This window comes from Cyprinodon tularosa, unplaced genomic scaffold (genome assembly GCF_016077235.1).
Source record: "Cyprinodon tularosa strain WSP-4 unplaced genomic scaffold, ASM1607723v1 ctg560, whole genome shotgun sequence".
NCBI lineage: Eukaryota > Metazoa > Chordata > Actinopteri > Cyprinodontiformes > Cyprinodontidae > Cyprinodon > Cyprinodon tularosa.
The window spans coordinates 155,242-175,286 of NW_024039297.1; the positions used below are offsets into that span (position 1 = coordinate 155,242).

At 44.7% G+C, this 20,045-nt stretch overlaps 2 protein-coding genes across 4 annotated transcripts; one reads left to right on the forward strand and one right to left on the reverse strand.

Moving 5' to 3' along the window:
• The first annotated feature begins 1,062 nt into the window (after positions 1-1,062).
• On the forward strand, positions 1,063-12,636 carry nr1d1 (nuclear receptor subfamily 1, group d, member 1). 2 transcript variants are annotated; one of them, XM_038305671.1, is made up of 8 exons: positions 1,063-1,328; positions 5,247-5,534; positions 5,716-5,804; positions 5,919-6,063; positions 6,914-7,602; positions 7,692-7,877; positions 9,327-9,537; positions 11,363-12,636. In XM_038305671.1, the coding sequence occupies exons 1-8, from the start codon at positions 1,301-1,303 to the stop codon at positions 11,581-11,583; spliced, it is 1,857 nt and encodes a 618-aa protein (XP_038161599.1). In that variant the 5' UTR covers positions 1,063-1,300; the 3' UTR covers positions 11,584-12,636. The 2 variants fall into 2 exon arrangements, with proteins under 2 accessions (XP_038161599.1, XP_038161600.1); XM_038305672.1 differs by having other exon boundaries at positions 5,250-5,534.
• A 652-nt stretch (positions 12,637-13,288) lies between these two features.
• si:dkey-225f5.4 lies at positions 13,289-19,487 on the reverse strand. 2 transcript variants are annotated; one of them, XM_038305673.1, is made up of 9 exons: positions 19,344-19,487; positions 19,116-19,209; positions 17,596-17,719; positions 14,716-14,873; positions 14,402-14,544; positions 14,149-14,326; positions 13,924-14,063; positions 13,652-13,814; positions 13,289-13,511 (listed from the first exon to the last, which is right to left on the reverse strand). In XM_038305673.1, exons 1-9 carry the CDS (start codon positions 19,427-19,429, stop codon positions 13,446-13,448), a joined length of 1,152 nt encoding a protein of 383 aa, XP_038161601.1. In that variant the 5' UTR covers positions 19,430-19,487; the 3' UTR covers positions 13,289-13,445. The 2 variants fall into 2 exon arrangements, with proteins under 2 accessions (XP_038161601.1, XP_038161602.1); XM_038305674.1 differs by having other exon boundaries at positions 19,352-19,370.
• Between the last annotated feature and the right edge of the window lie 558 nt (positions 19,488-20,045).

Sequence of the window (20,045 nt, forward strand, 5' to 3'; positions counted from 1 at the left end):
GCGGCTGCGCCTCGGAACTTCCCTTCTGGTTCTTTTCTGGGAGCAAATTATTTACTAAAGATTTTCTCACCCAGGGCAGAAAAATGTCACCAATCCGATTAAAAATGGAATGACACTTTACTAGTCATTAAAAATTAAATATTTATCTTGCACAATATATTTTGAAATATTTACTTTTTTTTCTAATTTAATTTCAAATTAAAAAATAAATAAATAAATAAAAAAAAAAAAAAAAAAAAAATATATATATATATATATATATATATATATATATATATATATATATATATATATATTTTTTTTTTTTTTTTTTTTTTTTTTTTTATGCCTTAATCAGGGTCATTAGCTGGCTGGGCGGTGCCCTAGTGCCCTCTATTGGCCACCTGCAACTGGTTTGCATGTATGGTTAGAACAATTCCTTATTTGTGCACATTAATTATGTTTTTGATAAAAATCCTTTGGCTAAAATGACATCAGAACGCTGATAATATTAAGTGTGTCAGATTTCCGGTCCTGCCTGGGGATCCTGGAAGGTGAAGGAAGAGTAGATAGCATTTGCAGGAAGGATCTACATTTTTCTTATTTTTGAATTAAGCCAAAATTTAAATCCGTGGGCTATCTCCATGGCTCTCCGGGGGTGGGGGTCACCACGGACCCCGCCCCACGCTAAAGATCAATAAAATCTATTATAGCTAAAACTGCAGAGCTGATCTACGGAAGAGAATTAGGGCCATTGAAAAAAAAAGTTAGATTAAATTCAGAATTCTGAGAAAAAAAGTCAGAATTCTGTTATTAAAGTCAGAATTCTGACTTTTTTCCCATGTTAAACTGAAATAAAATTTAAAAATCAGTTAACTTTTTTTTTTTCAGTGGCCCTAATCCTCTTCCGTACTGATCAGATTCAGTGCTGCTTGATAGAAAATCAAGCTTTCAACACAAACAGACTACATATCCCACAATCCCTCTCTGTCTGCAACGAGGCAGTGGTTTCTGCGACTCCACGTGCAAGGAGGGGCAGAAAAGTGTGTCACTGGGGCACGAGGCACTCATGGTCACGTGGCAGCAGCGTCCCTCAGCATGATGATGATGATGATGATGCTGTTGGGTCTGCGCGCAGTTTGAAGTGAGAGCAGCATCAGACAGAGAGCAGTAGCAGCAGTAGCAGGAGCAGCAGAGCCTCCCTCCTCCTACCGGCCTTCTCTCCTTTAACTTCTCTTTCACTAGCTGGGATGTTCACGCGGCGGCAGGTGTACTGGACCGAGAGCGCGTGTGCGTGACTGTACTGCAGTGGACCGCCGCCATGGACTCCAACAACAACAATAACTCAGGTAGATAATCTTCACTCTGGTTTGCTGGGATATGATGGGGAACCATGCGCGCGCACAGTGTTTAATGTGTCTTAATGGAGCCGGTTTTTGCGCGTGTCGGTGACGGTTGGTTTGTGTTTCTGAGTGGAGCCGGGGGGGCTTCGGTCCAGTCAGATTTAAAGTGTTCGGTTCTGGTTCCGGTCCACCAGCTGGCCCTGGTGCCGCGCGCACATGTCGGCCGGTCTGTCACGCGGACCGCCACCGTGAATGGGTTCGTGTTTATGGGAAGTGGGGCATGATGACGGCAGCGCGCTCGGTTTGTGGCGGACGGTCCGGGTGTGCGAGATCTGCGTGACTGTGCGTGTTCACATGGAGCGGCGCCGTGAGCCATGTGCGCTTTGTTTTCACGGAGCGGCGCGGCCTCTGATTGGCTGCTGCGGGGGACTGGGCTCATTACGCAATCCTCCCCTCCTTTCAGCTCCTCCTCCTGCAGGGATCAGGTGGAATGAGCAGGTAAATGTCACGGAGCGTGACGGAGGCTGGTCCTGATCCACGCGGGGGCTGGATCCCTGCAGACGTGACTGATCTGAGGGAGGAGATCCACGGTCTGCTGAGTCAGAGTCACTAAACCTGCTTCACCTGCAGGGAGAATGACTGAGACCTGTCCTCCCTCACTGGTCCCATCAGGGGTGATTTAGGAAATCTGGGTCCCTAGACAGGCAGGGGCTCCTCTGAATGGAGAAGCCAACATAGAGAAATGTTAATAGAATAGACATCCATTATCTGTTCTAGGTTGTGTCCCTCTCTTCTTGTCCCTTTTCTTCTTGTTTTCTTCTTGAGTTCGCTGCTTTTAGATGTTGTCTCCAAAGTCTCCAGTAGCAGAAAAAAGTCTCTAGATTTGGCGCTAGGAGCTTTTTAGAAATCAAAGTGCTAGAGGGGTCTGAAAAGTGGCTAAATATAGCGACTAAAGCGCTAAGTTGGCAACACTGCTCTTTGCATCGTTTGTTTTCAAATGGTTTGCTGCTGTCTGTTTGGACCTTTCTGAACATGTGCAGCAAATGGACTGATCCAATATGGTGGACACTGAGGAGGGGGGGCTGAGACATTATTTTTCTACATACCTGAGTAGAAGGCGATTCAATGATTTAATCCAGGGGAAAAAGAAGTGACATGTCTAAAAAGTGCTTCATCCCATCACTCCTTCTCATCTTTGACTCTTTTATTTTTCCAGTTTATATTTTTCATCTCTGTAACACAACTTTTTGTTTTTTTGAAGGATCTGTTTTCGTTTCTTTGCTTTTTCCAGCATTGGTTGGTCCATCATGTCACCTTGCTGTGTTTGTGTCTCCGTCAGTCCATCATGTCCAGCTTGGGCCTGTCCTGGTTTCAGCTTTAGTCTTCTCCTGGTCCGGTACCGATTGTGTCCCGATCTGGTTTTAGAGTCATTTAAACATTTAAAATCTGAGGTTAAAACTTTTGATGAAATCAAAAAGGTAAATTTGCTTCTCTAACAGACTACATTACCCATGATTCTTCAGCTGAGACGCGTTTCTATCTGCATGTTCGCTGCTAAACTGATCCAACAGCAGGTTCTTCAGCTTTGCTCTGTTCTGCTCTCTGATTGGCCGTTTACTGGTGAAGCATTCTGGGAATTGTGGTTCTATCTGTGCTGAATCTTGCCTCCAGCAGGTGTTTATCTGCAGGTGAACTGTTGTCAGGTATGTCTACTATCCACTCAGGATGGAGAGTTTGGTTTATCACTGAGCCAATGAGCTGCAGCCGCTCTCATGTCCCACTCAGGTGTGTTTACCTGAAGTGAAAAACACGCCCTCTGGAGTTTCTAGAAACAAAGTCAAATAAACACTAAATGTTTACGATGACATAGAAAATGTCTATATAGGCAGAAGACAAACTTTTTAAAATGTTGTGTAAATGTTTACACACTTTATCTGTTCTGTAAAACTGAGATTAAACTCCATATATCAAATGCTTTACCATTAACATGTTTTATTATTATTAATCAAATTGATCTTAACACTTTTTATAATTCTAACATTAAAAGGAGTCAGTGCGATGGAGCTTTCTTTGAAGTGTTTTTCTTCTATGGTTTCCTCCATGATGGGAGGCGGGGCTTTCACCGGTGGGACGGTCACATTGACGGGTGTGTGGGTGGGTTTGAGGATGTGGGGAACGTGAGGACGGAGGGAGCAGGAGGCGTGGCGGTGGGCGGGGCTCCCCCAGTGGGTCTCGTTGTGAGGCTGTGTGTAGAGGAGGCACGTGGCCTGGAGGTGTGACCAGAGAGGGAGCACGAGGAGGAGGCGGCTCCTCTGGAGCGGAGCGTCATCTCAATGATGGAACTCATGTTAGATCTGCAGAGCATCTCTACAGGATGTCTGTTTATGGTCACATTTCCTCACTGTTTGTTCCGCCTGACTTCCAGCAGGCGGCTGCTTTGTGACCCAGATTAGCAATGGAGGCACGCTGCTATCATGGTGGAAGCACCGCAGCGTCTCCTTTTACAGGCACTGTTCAGTTAGCAGTTTTTCTACATGAAGCCTCTAAAATGAGGCCTTAAGAAAAGCTTAAACAACCCGACAGGTCGGCCTAAACGCCCAGCAGGAGGCAGAACTTCCACAAAGGAGTAAAACCAGTGGAGTGAACCGGCAGAGAGATGCTGAGCTCCATGCAGGGAGGATAAGGAGGATGATTCACACGCAGCTCCAACACGTGCACATGTGGCACGCCTGCTGCGTCACACATCCCTCCATCTGCAGCTGGTTCCTGCTTCACCTTCAGAGGGAGGGGGGGGCTGGTGTCTGTGTGGAGGAGGAGAAGGAGGTTCAGCTTTCATCTGCTCCTCCCTCTGTTTCTAACGTTACACTAATATAGGCCAACCAGTTCATCCATCCATCATTCAATGTCTCCTCGTCTTTAGCAGGAGCTCCAGGTTTAGACCTGCTGGTCCAAACTCACCTGCTATAAATCAGTTAACTTTCTGATTGTGTAAATCACCAAGTCGCACCTGAATTGATTTGTTTCCGAACTTTCTGAGTTAATTGATAAATGAAATCCAGTCGGGAAGAACGTTTCCCAAATCGCGTCCTTTTTGCTCCAAAAAAGAGATGGACAGTTTTCAGGCTAAAACTAGCGCGGCCATGTTTGTTTTGCTTCAGCTTGCCGTTTCACACGTTCATCACCACATTTCATCAGTTAAAAGCATTTCTCTATTTGAGGCTAATTTTCAAATGTATTTTTGAAAAAGTGTAATCTGGTCTGCTATCAGGACCAGAACAGAGGCAGACGGATCCATTTAGCTACAGCGCAGTGCTGCCAGCGGCCTTCAGGGGGTGCCAAACCTGGAACTTGTCTGTTTTTCACCTTTATTTTGTATTTTAGGAAGTAAACAAATTGAGGTTATAATCGAATAAACCTGGCATGAGATCGAGGAAGATAATTCAAACTACAGCTTCATAAAAACTGCAATACTGTTCTGAATAAATGATGTTTTATACAAATGCTGAAAGTCTTCATTTATTTTTGGTTATCAGAATCTTCCAGCATTTTGTAAAAGGTAAAGTTAGCTTTCTGCCTATTGTACTTGCATGCATGTATTTAGAGAATTAAGACAAGATAATGAGTAGTTAAATAATTAAAAATGTAGATATTCCCTTCAGAAGTTACAGGTCTACCGCCCCTAGTGGCAAAAAGTTACAATTCTGCTTTAAGCCACGCCCCCTGTGCTCTTAAGCTTCCAAGTAACTCCCATATTTAATAATAACGTTTCCTTTTGCGGCTCGTTAATGTTTTATTTCTCTATTTTAAAGCCTAAAGGTCTTAATGAAGTATTTAGTAGGAGTTGGAACAGCTGAAGAGAACCAGACAGTTGATCCAGTGTTCCATCGGTTCCATCTGATGCCTTCAATGACCTCTCTCCTCCAGCAGGGGGCGTTATCTCCTACGTGGGTTCCTGCGGAGGCTCCCCATCCAGAGCCAGTCCGGACTCCATGTACAGCGAGAACTCCAACCCCTGCTTCGCCTCCTCCTCTTTACCATCCTTCCTGAGCAGCAGCTCCAGCTCGGGATCAGCAGGAGAAGACGGCTCCTCCTCCACCTCCTCCTCAGCAGGAGGGTCTCCTCGAGGCCGGGACGATGGTGGAGATGGCAGCAGCGGCAGCAGCAGCAGCTCTCAGAGGGCTTCGCCCAGCAAATCAGTGGCCAGTTTAAACAGTAAGTAGTAAATATGCTCTCATGTGCACAGGTTTTATCCATCATGGCTTTTTTCCCTCCCTGTCAGGACGACTGTTCCTCTAATAAACTGGTTGGGATTATTTGAAGCTAGATGTAAAGAAATGGCAGCAGGGGAAAGATGTCTGCCATGTTTCTGACGGTTTGTTCTAAAAACTTTCAGAGCTGAACGGCATGGTGCTGCTCTGCAAGGTCTGCGGGGACGTGGCCTCCGGCTTCCATTACGGCGTTCACGCCTGCGAAGGATGCAAGGTGAGAACCACGGACTCCCACTAGGCCACCATGTGCTCATCACTCATTGGACACTTCTAGCTGTTTTCCTCTTTTGACTCTGAGCTCGGTCGTCCTCACTGCTGCCCCCTGCAGGGTTTCTTCCGCCGCAGCATCCAGCAGAACATCAAGTATAAGAAGTGTCTGAAGAGCGAGAGCTGCACAATCATGCGGACCAACAGGAACCGCTGCCAACAGTGTCGCTTTAAGAAGTGCCTTTCTGTGGGCATGAGCCGAGACGGTGAGTGTGGGCCGCCAAATTTAATAACATGGCTTTAGCTTAACAAACCCCACAAATGGAACGTCCAACTGGCCACCATTGGCACTGTCCAACTGGCCAGCAGTGGGACCGTCCAACTGGCCACCAGTGGGACCGTCCAATTGGCCACCATTGGCACTGTCCAACTGGCCACCATTGGCACTGTCCAACTGGCCATCAGTGGGATTGTCCAACTGGCCATCAGTGGGATTGTCCAACTGGCCACCAGTGGGACCGTCCAACTGGCCACCATTGGCACTGTCCAACTGGCCACCAGTGGGACCGTTCAACTGGCCACCAGTGGGACCGTCCAACTGGCCACCATTGGCACTGTCCAACTGGCCACCAGTGGGACCGTCCAACTGGCCACCATTGGCACTGTCCAACTGGCCACCAGTGGGACCGTCCAACTGGCCACCATTGGCACTGTCCAACTGGTCATCAGTGGGATTGTCCAACTGGCCATCAGTGGGATTGTCCAACTGGCCACCAGTGGGACCGTCCAACTGACCACGATTGGCACTGTCCAACTGGCCACCATTGGCACCGTCCAACTGGCCACCAGTGGGACCGTCCAACTGGCCACCAGTGGGACCGTCCAACTGGCCACCAGTGGCACCGTCCAACTGGCCACCAGTGGCACTGTCCAACTGGCCACCATTGGCACTGTCCAACTGGCCATCAGTGGAACCGTCCAACTGGCCACCAGTGGCATTGTCCAACTGGCCACCATTGGCACTGTCCAACTGGCCACCAGTGGGACCGTCCAACTAGCCACCGGTTGAGCTGCTCAGGTTCCTCCTGTCTGATCTTCTCTCTCTTTCATCCACAGCTGTTCGTTTCGGTCGGATACCGAAGCGAGAGAAGCAGAGGATGCTGGCTGAGATGCAGAGCGCCATGAACAACATGGTGAACAACCAGCTGCAGAACGACTTCCAGCTCGCAAGTCTGTCCTCTTCCCCGTCCTCTTCGTCCTCTCCCTGCCCAGGTGTGACCATCGCCCCCCAGCCTCAGCCTTCAGCTCTCCCAGTCGCTCCTTCTCCACCCTCACCACCTCCGGCACCAGCTTCTTCCTCTCCTCCATCGCCGCCTCCTCCTCCTCCTCGTCCTCCTCCCTCATGTCAGAGTTCCTCCTCATCCTCACCCATCCCCGGGACTGACTCCACCATCGACGCCATCGCCCGCGCTCACCGTGAAACCTTCTTGTATGCACATGACAAACTGACCAATCCCCACGATCCACCTCATCAGCAACTAAACAGCCACGCCCACCACCACGGGGAGGCGGAGCTTCGGACCATCAGCTGTCATAACGGCTTCATTTCCAATGACTGCAGCCAGAACGATAGCAACAGTCATCAGAAGAGCTTCAATTGGCACCTGCTGCAGGATCACAGCTCCACGAACAATCACCATGGCAACAGGGGGTGGAGTTTGAGTCCCTGTAATGTGAATGAAGGACGGAGTCCTGTGGCTAAGCGGCAGAGCTGTCCGTTGAAGAGCCGGCCTGGGATTATTCTGGTAGGTTCCAGTCTGCCGTCGCCTCCACGCTGATTAAGCCTTTTTTATTGGACTTGAATTTATTTCTGATGTTTTTATATTGTTTGCAGGCTTGTCCAATGAACATGCAGCCTCATGCAGACCCTTCAAAGAGCCCTCAGGAGATCTGGGAGGACTTCTCGCTGTCTTTCACCCCTGCTGTCAAGGAGGTGGTGGAGTTCGCCAAACATATCCCAGGATTCAGCGCTCTGTCCCAGAACGACCAGGTCACCCTGCTGAAAGCGGGAACCTTTGAGGTTCGACTTTTCAACATCCACCGCATCAGTTTAGTTTAACTTCATTTTATACCAAACACTTTGTTTCTCTGCTTAAAGTTGAATTAAAGAACATCTGAAAAAAAAAAAAAGAATTAATTTAAACCAGCAGGTGGCACACTCGCGCTCACCTGCTCTCCTTCGGCACTGAAATCGCTACTTTTATTCTGCTCCAGTCCGTGCAGAGGAGGCTTAAGGATGATTTTACCGGCTGGAGGGTCCGTGTTTGGTTACGGGGCCGCAGTGGGAGAGCGCAGAGCGCCGCCAAGCAGCACATTTAGCCCCATAATGCGACTCCCACCTATAGCTAAAACTCGCACACCATCTGGAATATTACCAATTTTAAATTAACTATTTGTTGTCATGCAGTGCAGCTCTGCAAAAAAAACTAATGATTTTACTGCCTCTTATTTTTTATAATGAGGAACTTTCATAGATCAGAACTGGTAGAAAAGTAGATCTAAGCCTGGAAGTCTATGATCATAAATCACAACCATAAAACAGCAAGACAATGTATAACTGTACTTACAATAACTATCTGATGATATAAACTAAAGGTCACCAATTAGTTCTAAAAACATCTTTAGATGAAGCTTGTTGATCCTGGAGAACCACTGAACCAGATTAGCTCCTTATAAGGAGTTTTCAGTCTGTTTCCTCCTGCAGCTGCAGCCACTGGTCTGTCTGACTGTTGATTAGTTTGGTTTATGTTACATTTCTGCTCCTCATCTTTAGTGAAAGAAACACGTCCACCACACACCAAACATTTATCACAATGATGAGCCTGATTCAGATCAAATGATTAACTCGCTCACCATCACACAGGGCAGCTGACACCTGTTCTTATAACGAACTTCCTCGTCTGTTTCGCTAACACCTGTTTCTGTGTGTAGAGAATTAGGGACATTTCCGGGGACAGGCAGTCCAAACGGGGACTGTCCCCAGAAATCAGGGACGTCTAGTATAGTTACGATCCATTAAAATGATAGATTCAACATTAGCATCACCTGCACAACCATAGCCAATATCAAAATGGCTGTTTTATCAATCTGCGTTCTCGTGAAACGTCATCAGCCTCAGCCCCACTTCTGTTCCAATTCACTAGAACAGCAGACCGAGAACGGACAAAGTCCCCGGATGTTGTTCTGGCCCCTCCCTCTTTACCCAGCATGCATCAGAAAAGACTTGTCCGTTCACCAGACTGACAGCTGCAGCTGCCAGGGCTAATGTTAACCCGTCTTATATATGTCTTCGGTACTTGTTGATGGCATTAAAATGCTTCATATGAGCATTAAAAAGCATTAAATTAGTTACTCATTCCTGTTTAAACCCTGGTGAAGATTAGTTCCTTGTATTTCCTGCAGCTTTGTGTAGAAATAAAAACTGTACTTTAACAACATGAAGGTAAAAAATCAACCAATCTGACTCCAGGTTCTGATGGTGCGCTTCTCCTCGTTGTTCAACGTGGCGGAGCAGACGGTGACCTTTGTGTCTGGTGCCACCTACTCCTTGGAGGAGCTCCAGGCGATGGGGATGACTGACCTGCTGACGGCCATGTTTGATTTCAGCCACAAACTGGCTTCCCTGGAGCTGAACGCCGAGGAGCTGGGGCTGTTCACCGCCGTGGTTCTGGTGTCTGCAGGTAAAGAGCTGATGCCTGTCCGACCAACGCCAGGGTGTAACTTAGTGATGAAAGCTGGTGGGGGCGCTCTAAGGGTGGGGGCTGATGGACCTAGAGTTACTTCACCCAAATGCTTTAATTAGGTTTCTGTATTTTCCAAAATGAGCTCAAACATATATTCATTAAATGCTTTCTTATTGTTGAGAACACAATAGAACCACAGTACTCTGACATTTATTGTATTGTAGGCCCCTAATAAGGCACTGGGTCAGGTTTCTGCACACGGGCAAAGAGAAGGTTCAATGTCCAAACCTGTTGATTGTCCTGGATGGTTTATTTTCTATTTCAGCCAGAAATTAAGTTCAAACTTTTTCCTTTGCTCTGGTAAAAACCAGAGACCCCAAAACCCAAGATGGCTGCTGCTCCTTTCCCAGGCCCCTACGCTTATAGAAAGTGGACTGATCCACATCACTTCCTGTCACACTTTAGAACAAAAAATGAGGAAGAAAAATAAAATAAAACAAAGAAATAGAATCAACAATTAATAACCTGCAAATAAACTCTGTAAATAATACAGAAAATATACATTTAGGAATCAACTCATAAACTTTTTAGTGCATTTTATATATATATATATATATATATATATATATATATATATATATATATATATATATATATATACACATTAATGTTTAAAACAAAAAAAAACGAATAACAGCTGATTCTGATGCCAAAATTGATCAATCGTGCATCCATAGAAGTACAATTTTCAATTCCATCCATCCAGAAAAACATGAATATGCTGCATTTTAAATATATCATAGTATATTTTTTTTCTCGTAAACTTTGTGGTAAACTTGGAAAATATATTTTATTACATGTTGCATATCCCAGTAAATCTGTTTCCCCTTTAAATCTGCAGCTCTCCCTGCTTCTCTCTGTTTAAAAAGATTTATGAACCTCTTTCCTAATATAATGATGCCAGGAACTAGATTTCCAGATCTGTAGAAGCTCTGCAGCCTGATTCTATCTGTTTATTTTTAACCTGTAACTGTGAGTCATGGTCCTCTGAGAAGAAAAGCCATTTTTTAACTGGTAAAGAAGAACAAACTGTTTTCTTCAGCTTCTTCATTATAATAATAACTTGTATAAACTTATAATCTGTTGCTGTTTTTAGCTGAAAAAGCTCCGTATGTCTAACTCACAGATTCTTCTTTGGCTTCTTAAATTTTTTTCATAAACCCGTCTCCTAACTTTTGCTTAAACATCAAAGGACCTCCTGTTTAATGCTGCTGTGCGTCTCTCCTCCTTTAATCATGTAGCTGCTCTATACGCAGTGAAATGAGACCGTAGATCAGATGTCTCAAAGCCACAGATCTGATGATGTCACACCGAGAGGCGGGACACGGTTAGCGGCAGCAGTCACTGTTGGCCGAAGTACGTGAGCAGACTGTGGGGACATGTCCACAGCAGTGGACCAGCTGTCCTCCTCCTTTACACCATATTTGCACCGGTATCACTACCAGTGAAAAGCCACAGTATGATGCCACCTCTACCGTGCCGGACAGTTGGTGCAGCGTCCTCATCTTGGAGACACTTCTTGACTTTTTGCCCAAACACCTTCATCTTAGTGTCGTTTGAGCTTCAGCCTCAGCGGCTTGAAGGTCTAGCTTTAGAGTCGGAGCTTCTTTCTCCTCTCAGTTGATGGTGAAGTAAACTCTGAGCCTCAGTCTGGTACTAAACTATGAGTCTGTTGGTTCCTGAACATCTCTACCAGCTTCCTTCCATCTCAGGAGGAGCCTTCAGCTCAGGGTTTCTGACTCGTCTCTGTCGTCCTTCACAGATCGCTCCGGGATCGAGAACCTTTCGTCTGTGGAGCTTCTCCAGGAGAACCTGATCCGAGCGCTCCGCGGTTTGGTCAACAAGTCGACCGGCGGGGGCGACGGCGTCCACCCCTACATGGACTCACCGCGGTTCACCAAACTGCTGCTGCGGCTGCCGGACCTGCGCACGCTCAACAACATGCACTCAGAGAAGCTGCTGTCCTTCCGCATCGACCCCTGACGACCTCACATGGCGTCCCCGTATCGAAGGCATGCTCCCCGCCAAATTAAGAGTCTGCTTTGTCAGCTGCTCCTAAGGAGAAACTACTCTGATTCCCACTTCCTGTTGGGAAGTCATCATCCTTGATGGCGCTCCACAATAAACCTCCAGATTTCCTCTATAAAGGGAGGGGGAGCAGAACGGAGACAAAAATCCTGAACTTTCCAAACCTGCTGAACTTTACGGCAGACTGGCAGCAGCGGCGGATCCAGAAGCTCTGCAGACTCTGACTGCATCAGAACTTCCTGCACAAAGTGCTTAAAGACAAACATCCAGGTCTTCCTGACGGTTCCTGAGGGATCCGCTCAATCCTGGTTCAGCTCTCTGCCTCGTCGACACCAGCAGCCAATAGTGAGGATGCTGCATTGACGGACAGCTCCGTGGACCAATGAGACGGCTGGATGCAGAGGGCTGCTGATCTTCAGCCTGAAACCTGTAAATAACATCCAGTCATACTTGAAGTGTTGATATTTGTTACTCGTTTGTGTTCTGAATAAAATACTGTATGAATTTGAATAATATGGATATTATTATTAAAGAGTGGTGCACAAAGCTTTTGTTCAGCAAGAAAATCTTTGTATATCTGTATTTTAATCTGTTTTAAAGACTGTTTATGTAATACTATAAATTCTAACTGAAGATGCTGATCTGTGGCTCCTTTCCTGTTTTTACCGTTTCACCTGAAATCAGAGCAGCTCTCAACGTTTTATTACTTTTAGCTCATGAAAATAAGTTTTAAAGAAAACTCAGATCTGCAGTTAAACCAAATTACTGATCATAGATGATGAAATAAAACAGGATTAAAAAATAAAAGAGATAAAGCTTAATACAGAGCTGTGAGGAGACAAACAGCGACCCTTGCTGGCAGCTATACAGATTAAAATAAGGAAAAAGGTATTTAAGAAATAAAGGGAAAAATGTGTTTTCTTTTTTCAGATGTTGCTCTTTCTAATGTGCAAAATGTGATTCTAAACTAAACAATTGAATGTAAACCAATAAAATTCCATTAATTAATTGGTGTAAAGCTTTTTTATTGCAACTGTTAAACGTAAAAATGGGAAACATGAACACAGAAGGTCTACGGTGGAAATATCTAATAAACCTCATTAATCCAGACATATAAAAAAAAAAAACATGAGCACAGATGTTTAAATTTATTATTTATATATTATCTATTTCATAGCAAAGGCTGTAGGAAAGTAAAGTTTATCTTCATTTTAAAAATATGGAAGTTGTTTGTTAATTCTTCTTTTGGTACAGGGTAGATTTGACCCTGAGGTTCTGGTGCCTATCCACTTTCGGCCCCCCTCAGTGTAAATTTTTTGCCTGGCCACCCTTATAAAAACTTTCTTTCTGCGCCTCTGGGCAGGGGCGGATTTAGGAAATTTGGGGCCCCTAAGCAAAGACAAGTGGGGGGCATCAAACAGACCCATTCTATATAACATGAGCTGCCTGTTGCCTGTGTCAGAACTGATGTTAAGGATAAGGAATAGTTTTATGGGGCCCCCAGGAATTTGGGGCCCTGAGCAGCTCTTTAGTTTAAGACATACTGTATATGGAGACATGAGGATATTAGCAAACTTTTTAGTCTTTAATGGTTTTTATTCTATTTTTTAAAGAAATTAATTAAAAGTATCTGTTAAAGTTGATAAAATAAACACTGAGCTGCAGCCCTTTTATTATTTATTCTGTTTGGATCAAAGTCGACATGAACATGAAGCTGGTGTCAAAGAGGAGCAGTCAGAGGTTCACAGGTTTAAGGTCCGGCACGACACAGACGGTCCCAGGAAGAGCAGGACAGGACCAGACCGGACCGGATCGGTTCAGATCAGAGGACTGGTGCTGAGGAAAACCAGCCAGTTGGTCAGGGAGGGGTTAGCAGTGTGAGGCTGAAACACAGACAGACAGAAACGGTTAAAAACCTTCTCTGCCAGTAGAACCAAACCGCAGACTCCTCCCTCTGGCTCGGCCTGCAGCCAATCAGAAACTGCAGCCGGCTGTGAGGTGATGGAGGATGGGAGTCCATCACCTTGAGTGCCGCCGTGTCCACGGGATGTCCGTCCCGCCGTACGCAGCGCAGCACAGCTCGTCCGTGTCTCGGGTAGCCCTCCTCCACCTCCAGGTGACACACCAGCGACGCAGACTTCAGGTAGACCAGCAGCCGCTGGGCGGGGCACCAGTCGATGGCGTAGCTGCAACAGAGAGGCGCCAAGTTAGAGCTGCCTGCTGCTGAGGAGGCAGCTCTAACCGGACCAATTGGAACCATCAGAAGCGTTAGGACCCAAGTGGACGGGGCCTCACCAGGACCTCAGCGACTGTATCTCACAGAGCAGCTCCGCCTGCCCCCGGTAGCCCTTAAGGACAGCCAGCAGCTGCGTGCTCAGCTCGCTCCAGGAGCCCGACCCGCAGCCCTCCACCAAGCCGGCTGCCTGCTCGTCTACCTGTGGACCCAGAGGGCGGAGCATGATACAGGAACAGGAAGTGACATCATCACTGTGATTTGCAGTCGTAGTGTTTCTCCCCTACCTGCAGGAGGAAGCGGTCGTCGTGGCGCCAGCTGACCGACAGCCTCAGCGGCTCGAGCTCATTGGACGAAGGATCGGAGGGGAAGCGTGGCCTGATCTCTACCAACATCTCTGATTGGTTAAAGGAGATGAGCCTGATCTCCATCACTTCCTGCTTGGCAACGACGTGTTCCTGCAGCCTATCAGGAGCCAGAGAGGAGTTACCAGCCAATCAGAGCGCTGCCTCGGCAGACATGTGACCTGACTGCACTCACGTGTCTCTAAACTGCTGCCATGAGAGGAGCTGACCGAGCGCCGCCGCCGCCTCGCCTCTCAGCTGCTTCAGCTGCTGATCACATGACAGCAAAGCATTCTGGGCCTTCAGCAGCGACACCGCCAGCTGCTCCCGCTGTCGCCGCTGGAGCAGGAGATGAGAGGAGGGCAAGGAGGTGAGGAGAGGAGAGGCAAGGAGAGGTGAGGAGGAGAGGCGAGCAGGAGAGGTGGTGAGGAGAATAGGAGACGAGATGAGGAGGCGAGGTGAGGAGAGGAGAGGTGGAGAGATGGTGAGGAGGAGCGGTGTGAGGCTCACCTTGCTGTGCAGAAGCTGCAGGAGCTGAGTCAGCCTGCGTCTCCTGCTGCTGATCTGCTGGAGTCGCTCCTGCAGGGATCTGAGCAGCTCCTCCGTCTCCTCCATCCCAGAGCTAAGCTCCGCCTTCAGAGCCTTCCACCTGCTGCGAGCGCCGACCTCTGACACACAAAGACGAGCAAACACACACACCTGTGTTGGTGAGACGCCGCTGAAGGTCGACCCAATGATCATTGTTCCAGACGAGCGGCTCAGCTTACAGCTGATTGATCAACCTTTAAACTGCATGACTGGAAAATAATCCTGCAGGAGACCAGCCTCCTAAAGCAGGCTGATGAAAGCAGGCTGACGACATCAGCTCAGCTTAACGAATGTAGGATGATGACATCAGCTTAATGAAAGCAGGCTGACGACATCAGCTCAGCTTAACGAATGTAGGATGATGACATCAGCTTAATGAAAGCAGGCTGATGACATCAGCTCAGCTTAACGAATGTAGGATGATGACATCAGCTTAATGAAAGCAGGCTGACGACATCAGCTCAGCTTAACGAATGTAGGATGATGACATCAGCTTAATGAAAGCAGGCTGATGACATCAGCTCAGCTTAACGAATGTAGGATGATGACATCAGCTTAATGAAAGCAGGCTGATGACATCAGCTCAGCTTAACGAATGTAGGATGATGACATCAGCTTAATGAAAGCAGGCTGATGACATCAGCTCAGCTTAACGAAAGCAGGCTGATGACATCAGCTCAGCTTAACGAATGTAGGCTGATGACATCAGCTTAACGAAAGCAGGCTGATGACATCAGCTCAGCTTAACGAAAGCAGGCTGATGACATCAGCTCAGCTTAACGAATGTAGGATGATGACATCAGCTTAATGAAAGCAGGCTGATGACATTAGCTCAGCTTAACGAATGTAGGCTGATGACATCAGCTTAATGAAAGCAGGTTGATGACATCAGCTCAGCTTAACGAATGTAGGATGATGACATCAGCTTAATGAAAGCAGGCTGATGACATCAGCTTAATGAAAGCAGGCTGATGACATCAGCTTCATGAAACCAGCCTGATGACATCAGCTTCATGAAACCAGCCTGATGAAAGCAGGCTGATGACATCAGCTTAATGCAAGCAGGCTGACGACATCATCTTAATTTAAGCAGGCTGACATCAGCTTAATGAAAGCAGGCTGAGGACATCAGCTCAGCTTAACGAATGTAGGCTGACGACATCAGCTTAATGAAAACAGGCTGACATCAGCTTAATGAAAGCAGGCCAATGAAAGCAGGCTGACGACATCAGCTCAGCTTAACGAATGTAGGCTGATGACATCAGCTTAATGAAAGCAGGCTGATGACATCAGCTCAGCTTAACGAATGTAGGCTGATGATATCAGCTTAATGAAAGCAGGCTGATGACATCAGCTTAATGAAAGCAGGCTGATGACATCAGCTTAATGAAAGCAGGCTGATGACATCAGCTTAATGAAAGCAGGCTGATGACATCAGCTTAATGAAAGCAGGTTGATGACAGCTCAGCTTAATGAAAGCAGGCTGATGACATCAGCTTAATGAAAGCAGGCTGATGAAATCAGCTCAGCTTAATGAAAGCAGGCTGATGACATCAGCTTAATGAAAGCAGGCTGATGACATCAGCTTAAAGGAATAATAAAAACAAACATTTTTATTTCATTATTTACTCACTCATCTGACACAACACTGTGATAACCCTTTTTTGTTTATTTGCAAATGCTCTGGAGATCCTCGCACTGATTATCTTACTCATGAACATCAAAATAATGGAGGTTTCAGCAGCGCACCATGGAGAAGAAAGGTCCATATAGTCAAAAAAAGCGTTCAATATTCCTTCCTATGCTTCAAATCTTTAATCCTGTTTCCTGACGGTAAAACAAAATTTCCCAATCAAACTGGAAGGTATTTAGAATACGTTGTTAGAGCATAAACAGTCTGTATAGGAAATTCTAATAGGCCCCATCTTACACATTTTTATTGCAAGTCACGACAGAACCAATCTCGGAGTAATGGAAGTGATTCAGATATTTCTGCCGATAATGCAAGCTTAGAATAATGGATGTTTTTGTTTTTACCACTTCCAACAGAAAGAAACAACGAAAGAAAAATGTTTGATTCATAGTATTGATAAAAATGAGTTTTGCCGACTAACACTGTATATATATCTCCCGCTATGTAAAATAACTAGCCTATGGTCAATAATTCGAAATACTTATACACCTGTGATTATAGCTCTAACTACAAGTTTAAAATGACTTGTTTGAGTAAAATTCGGGAATGTTCAAACCCACCAGACCTGGATTTACATTATCAGCAATATGGAGAATATTATTTGTGGTTTTGACTTCTGTCTGGGCGTGCTAGAATTCCATGATTAAAATGCAAGAAGGGAAAATTCTTTGCCAATCTATCAGATGCATTTGAGATATCAAAAAGTACTCCAGAGTGTTGTTCAGCATGGAGGTGAGTAGAAAATGAAGGCTAATCATGTTTTGGGTGTACTATTCCTTTAATGAAAGCAGGCTGATGAAATCAGCTCAGCTTAATGAAAGTAGGGTGATGACATCGGCTTAATGAAACCAGGCTGATGACATCAGATTAATGAAAGCAGGCTGATGAAAGCAGCTTAAGTTTTAAGGCCGATACAGGCCGATACAGATAGGGGGCCGATTATATCGTGCATCCCTAGTTTTTTTATGTGAATAAAAATATTCCCATGTCTTTATTTATTTATTTTTTTTTGTTCATCCCCGTCGGATCTAAACTGGATTCAAACACCAAATGTTTTTCTGGGCTTAGAAACGTTTGCATCATGAAAACCTGGATGGTGCGGCAGGTACCTGGCTGCGGGGGGCAGGGCTGTGTCATCAGTTGCTGGGCAGATTCCAGGCCCTCCAGAAGCGACACCATGGAGTCCAGAACAAACAGCTGACGCCACAGAATCTTCTGCACACGCCGACTCTCCTACACACATTCATGGAAACATGGTTAAAACAGTTAAGCTTATTTTAGTTCAGACTATCAAACTGCTTGTTACGGTAACCTGTTAGGGCCAAACTGCTGTGTAATTACTGAAAAACATGTGAGACGTCCCACTAACCAACGACAAGCAACCGACATTCTTATCAACTCTTATTACAATAATAATAAAAACAACATTGTTTATTATCATTATATTGGATATTACTGCCACACAACAACAAGAGTGATAACTTGCTTTTGTTGCTGTTTTTGGAGATGCTGCTGGATAGACATCCTCCCACTGAATTTATCATTAAACTCAGAACCACAAAAATATGATGGAGGAAAATATTCAGCAGCGTCACCATGGAGATGAAGTTTGCTTCCAATTAGGGAAATGAGATGAAGTGCGATTCCACTTAGTTTTTCCATGCCTTCAGAATCTTTAATCTGTTCTACCGGTAAATAAAAAAAACTACAACACATCTCCCAATCAAACCTGGACTAGGTTATTCTAAAATACTTGTAGAACAATTAAAAACAGGTCTCTCATTTGTGAAACTTCAATAAAGGCCGATTTTAACTCTTTTTTTATTGTCAATGTCACACTAGACACCTAATCTCTTGGAGTTTTAATGCTGTATAAGATTGATAAAAATATTATGCTGCTGCAACTACTACTGCTTACAATTATTATTGGATGTTTTTTTGTTTTTTTAAGAAACAAGCACTTCCCACTACCAGCAATAACATTATGTCCTGTTCTTATAAAATTAATGTTTTATTTCAATAATATTGATAAAAATATGTATATTATACACTATTATATATACTAATGCTACTGCTTATAAAAATAACTAACATATATATCAAATAAATGTTTCTGAAAATAACTTCTCACAACCTGTGGATCTATCAGCAATACCATAATCTGTACAAGTGTTAAAATCTGCCTTTATTGAAGTTTCACAAATCAGGGAAATGTTTCAAAAATCCCAGACCTGGTTTGAATTATTCCACCAATAGTTGAGAATAATCTAGTCCAGGTTTGATGTGTCTTGGCGTTGTAGTTTTTAAATTAGAGCAGATTAAAAATGCTGAAGGAAGGCAAAACACATTTTCGATTCGGAAGCCAACTTCAGTATCGTAGCGTTACCATGGAGATGAGCTCACATCTTTAATCTCACATTTCCTGGACTGGGAAAAAAAATATTTTATAAGATCTGAGGTATTTTTGAAAGGCTTTGGTTAAAATGTGTAAATATTCAGGAAATAAAAAAAAAACAGATAAGAGTCTGTCTCATGTTGGTTTGATCCTTTAAAAGGAATAAAATAAACTCTGACATGTTTAGAGCCATCAGGCTTTCAGCAAACACAGCGGGAGGAAGAAGGAACTGACCGTGAGAAACAGAACCACCCCTAAAGCCTCCGAACAGTCCGGTTCGGACTCATCGCAGGGCTCCAACAGAACCGGGTCACAGCGCTGCAGAACTCTGTCCGACAAACAGAACCAAACAGGCGGATTAAAACAACACTTTTAATGGTTCGGCTCCTTTAAAGTCACGTTTTAAGACAGCTAGAATGTTTAAGGACATAGAATAATGTTTAAACCTGAGAGGAAACTTACTCTCGGACCTTCGCCATTTTTGTTTTCAAATCTCCGCGCCTCCTCCTCCTTCTTCTTCTTCTGCTGTTTAATGGTGGACGGTACATTTGAATGCGAATTACCGCCACCTACTGGTATGGATTGTGGGACAAAATGACAGTATTCTAACCACTGATTATGGAGAGCCATTTCAGCCAAAATTAAATAAATAAATAAATGGGTGAAATAAATAAAAAATGAGTAAAATAAATCAAAAATGAAGAAAATGAGTGAAATAAATAAAAAATGTGTTAAATAAATAATTTAGCTTTTTCATTAAACCAATTTTTAATGTATTTATTTTTCAGATTATCTATTTCTCAATTTCTGTTTTATCTATTTTTATCTTTTTTTTTTACCCATTTTTCATTAATCTATTTTTTAATTTAACCATTTTTCAATTTCCTTTTTCCATTAACCCGATTTTCTATTTCCCTGTTTCATTAATCAATTTCTCATATATCCCTTTTTTTACTTACCCATTTTCTTTTATCTATTTTTCATTTACGCAAGTGCGCATTCATAAGAATCTGGTTTGGTCTGCCGCGGTTTCCGTAGACTCGTGAACGCGCTTTTAGGAAATCCTATACACTACTGTCTATGCTCTAAAAACATTCTAAATGACTTCGTTTCGAGTAAATTCTGGATGCTACCCACTCAGGACACTTGGAATACATTGGACGA

Bases quoted from the DNA above. Each gene is read 5' to 3' on its own strand.
- si:dkey-225f5.4 (XM_038305673.1), bottom strand. From the start codon at position 19,429: ATGTACCGTCCACCATTAAACAGCAGAAGAAGAAGAAGGAGGAGGAGG. The intron at 19,210-19,343 runs GTAAGTTTCCTC...TTTGTCGGACAG, and splicing joins AAAATGGCGAAGGTCCGAGA to AGTTCTGCAGCGCTGTGACC. The intron at 14,327-14,401 runs GTGAGTGCAGTC...GGCTCCTGATAG, and splicing joins TGGCAGCAGTTTAGAGACAC to GCTGCAGGAACACGTCGTTG.
- nr1d1 (XM_038305671.1), top strand. From the start codon at position 1,301: ATGGACTCCAACAACAACAATAACTCAG. The intron at 5,535-5,715 runs GTAAGTAGTAAA...AAAAACTTTCAG, and splicing joins ATCAGTGGCCAGTTTAAACA to AGCTGAACGGCATGGTGCTG. The intron at 6,064-6,913 runs GTGAGTGTGGGC...TTTCATCCACAG, and splicing joins TGTGGGCATGAGCCGAGACG to CTGTTCGTTTCGGTCGGATA.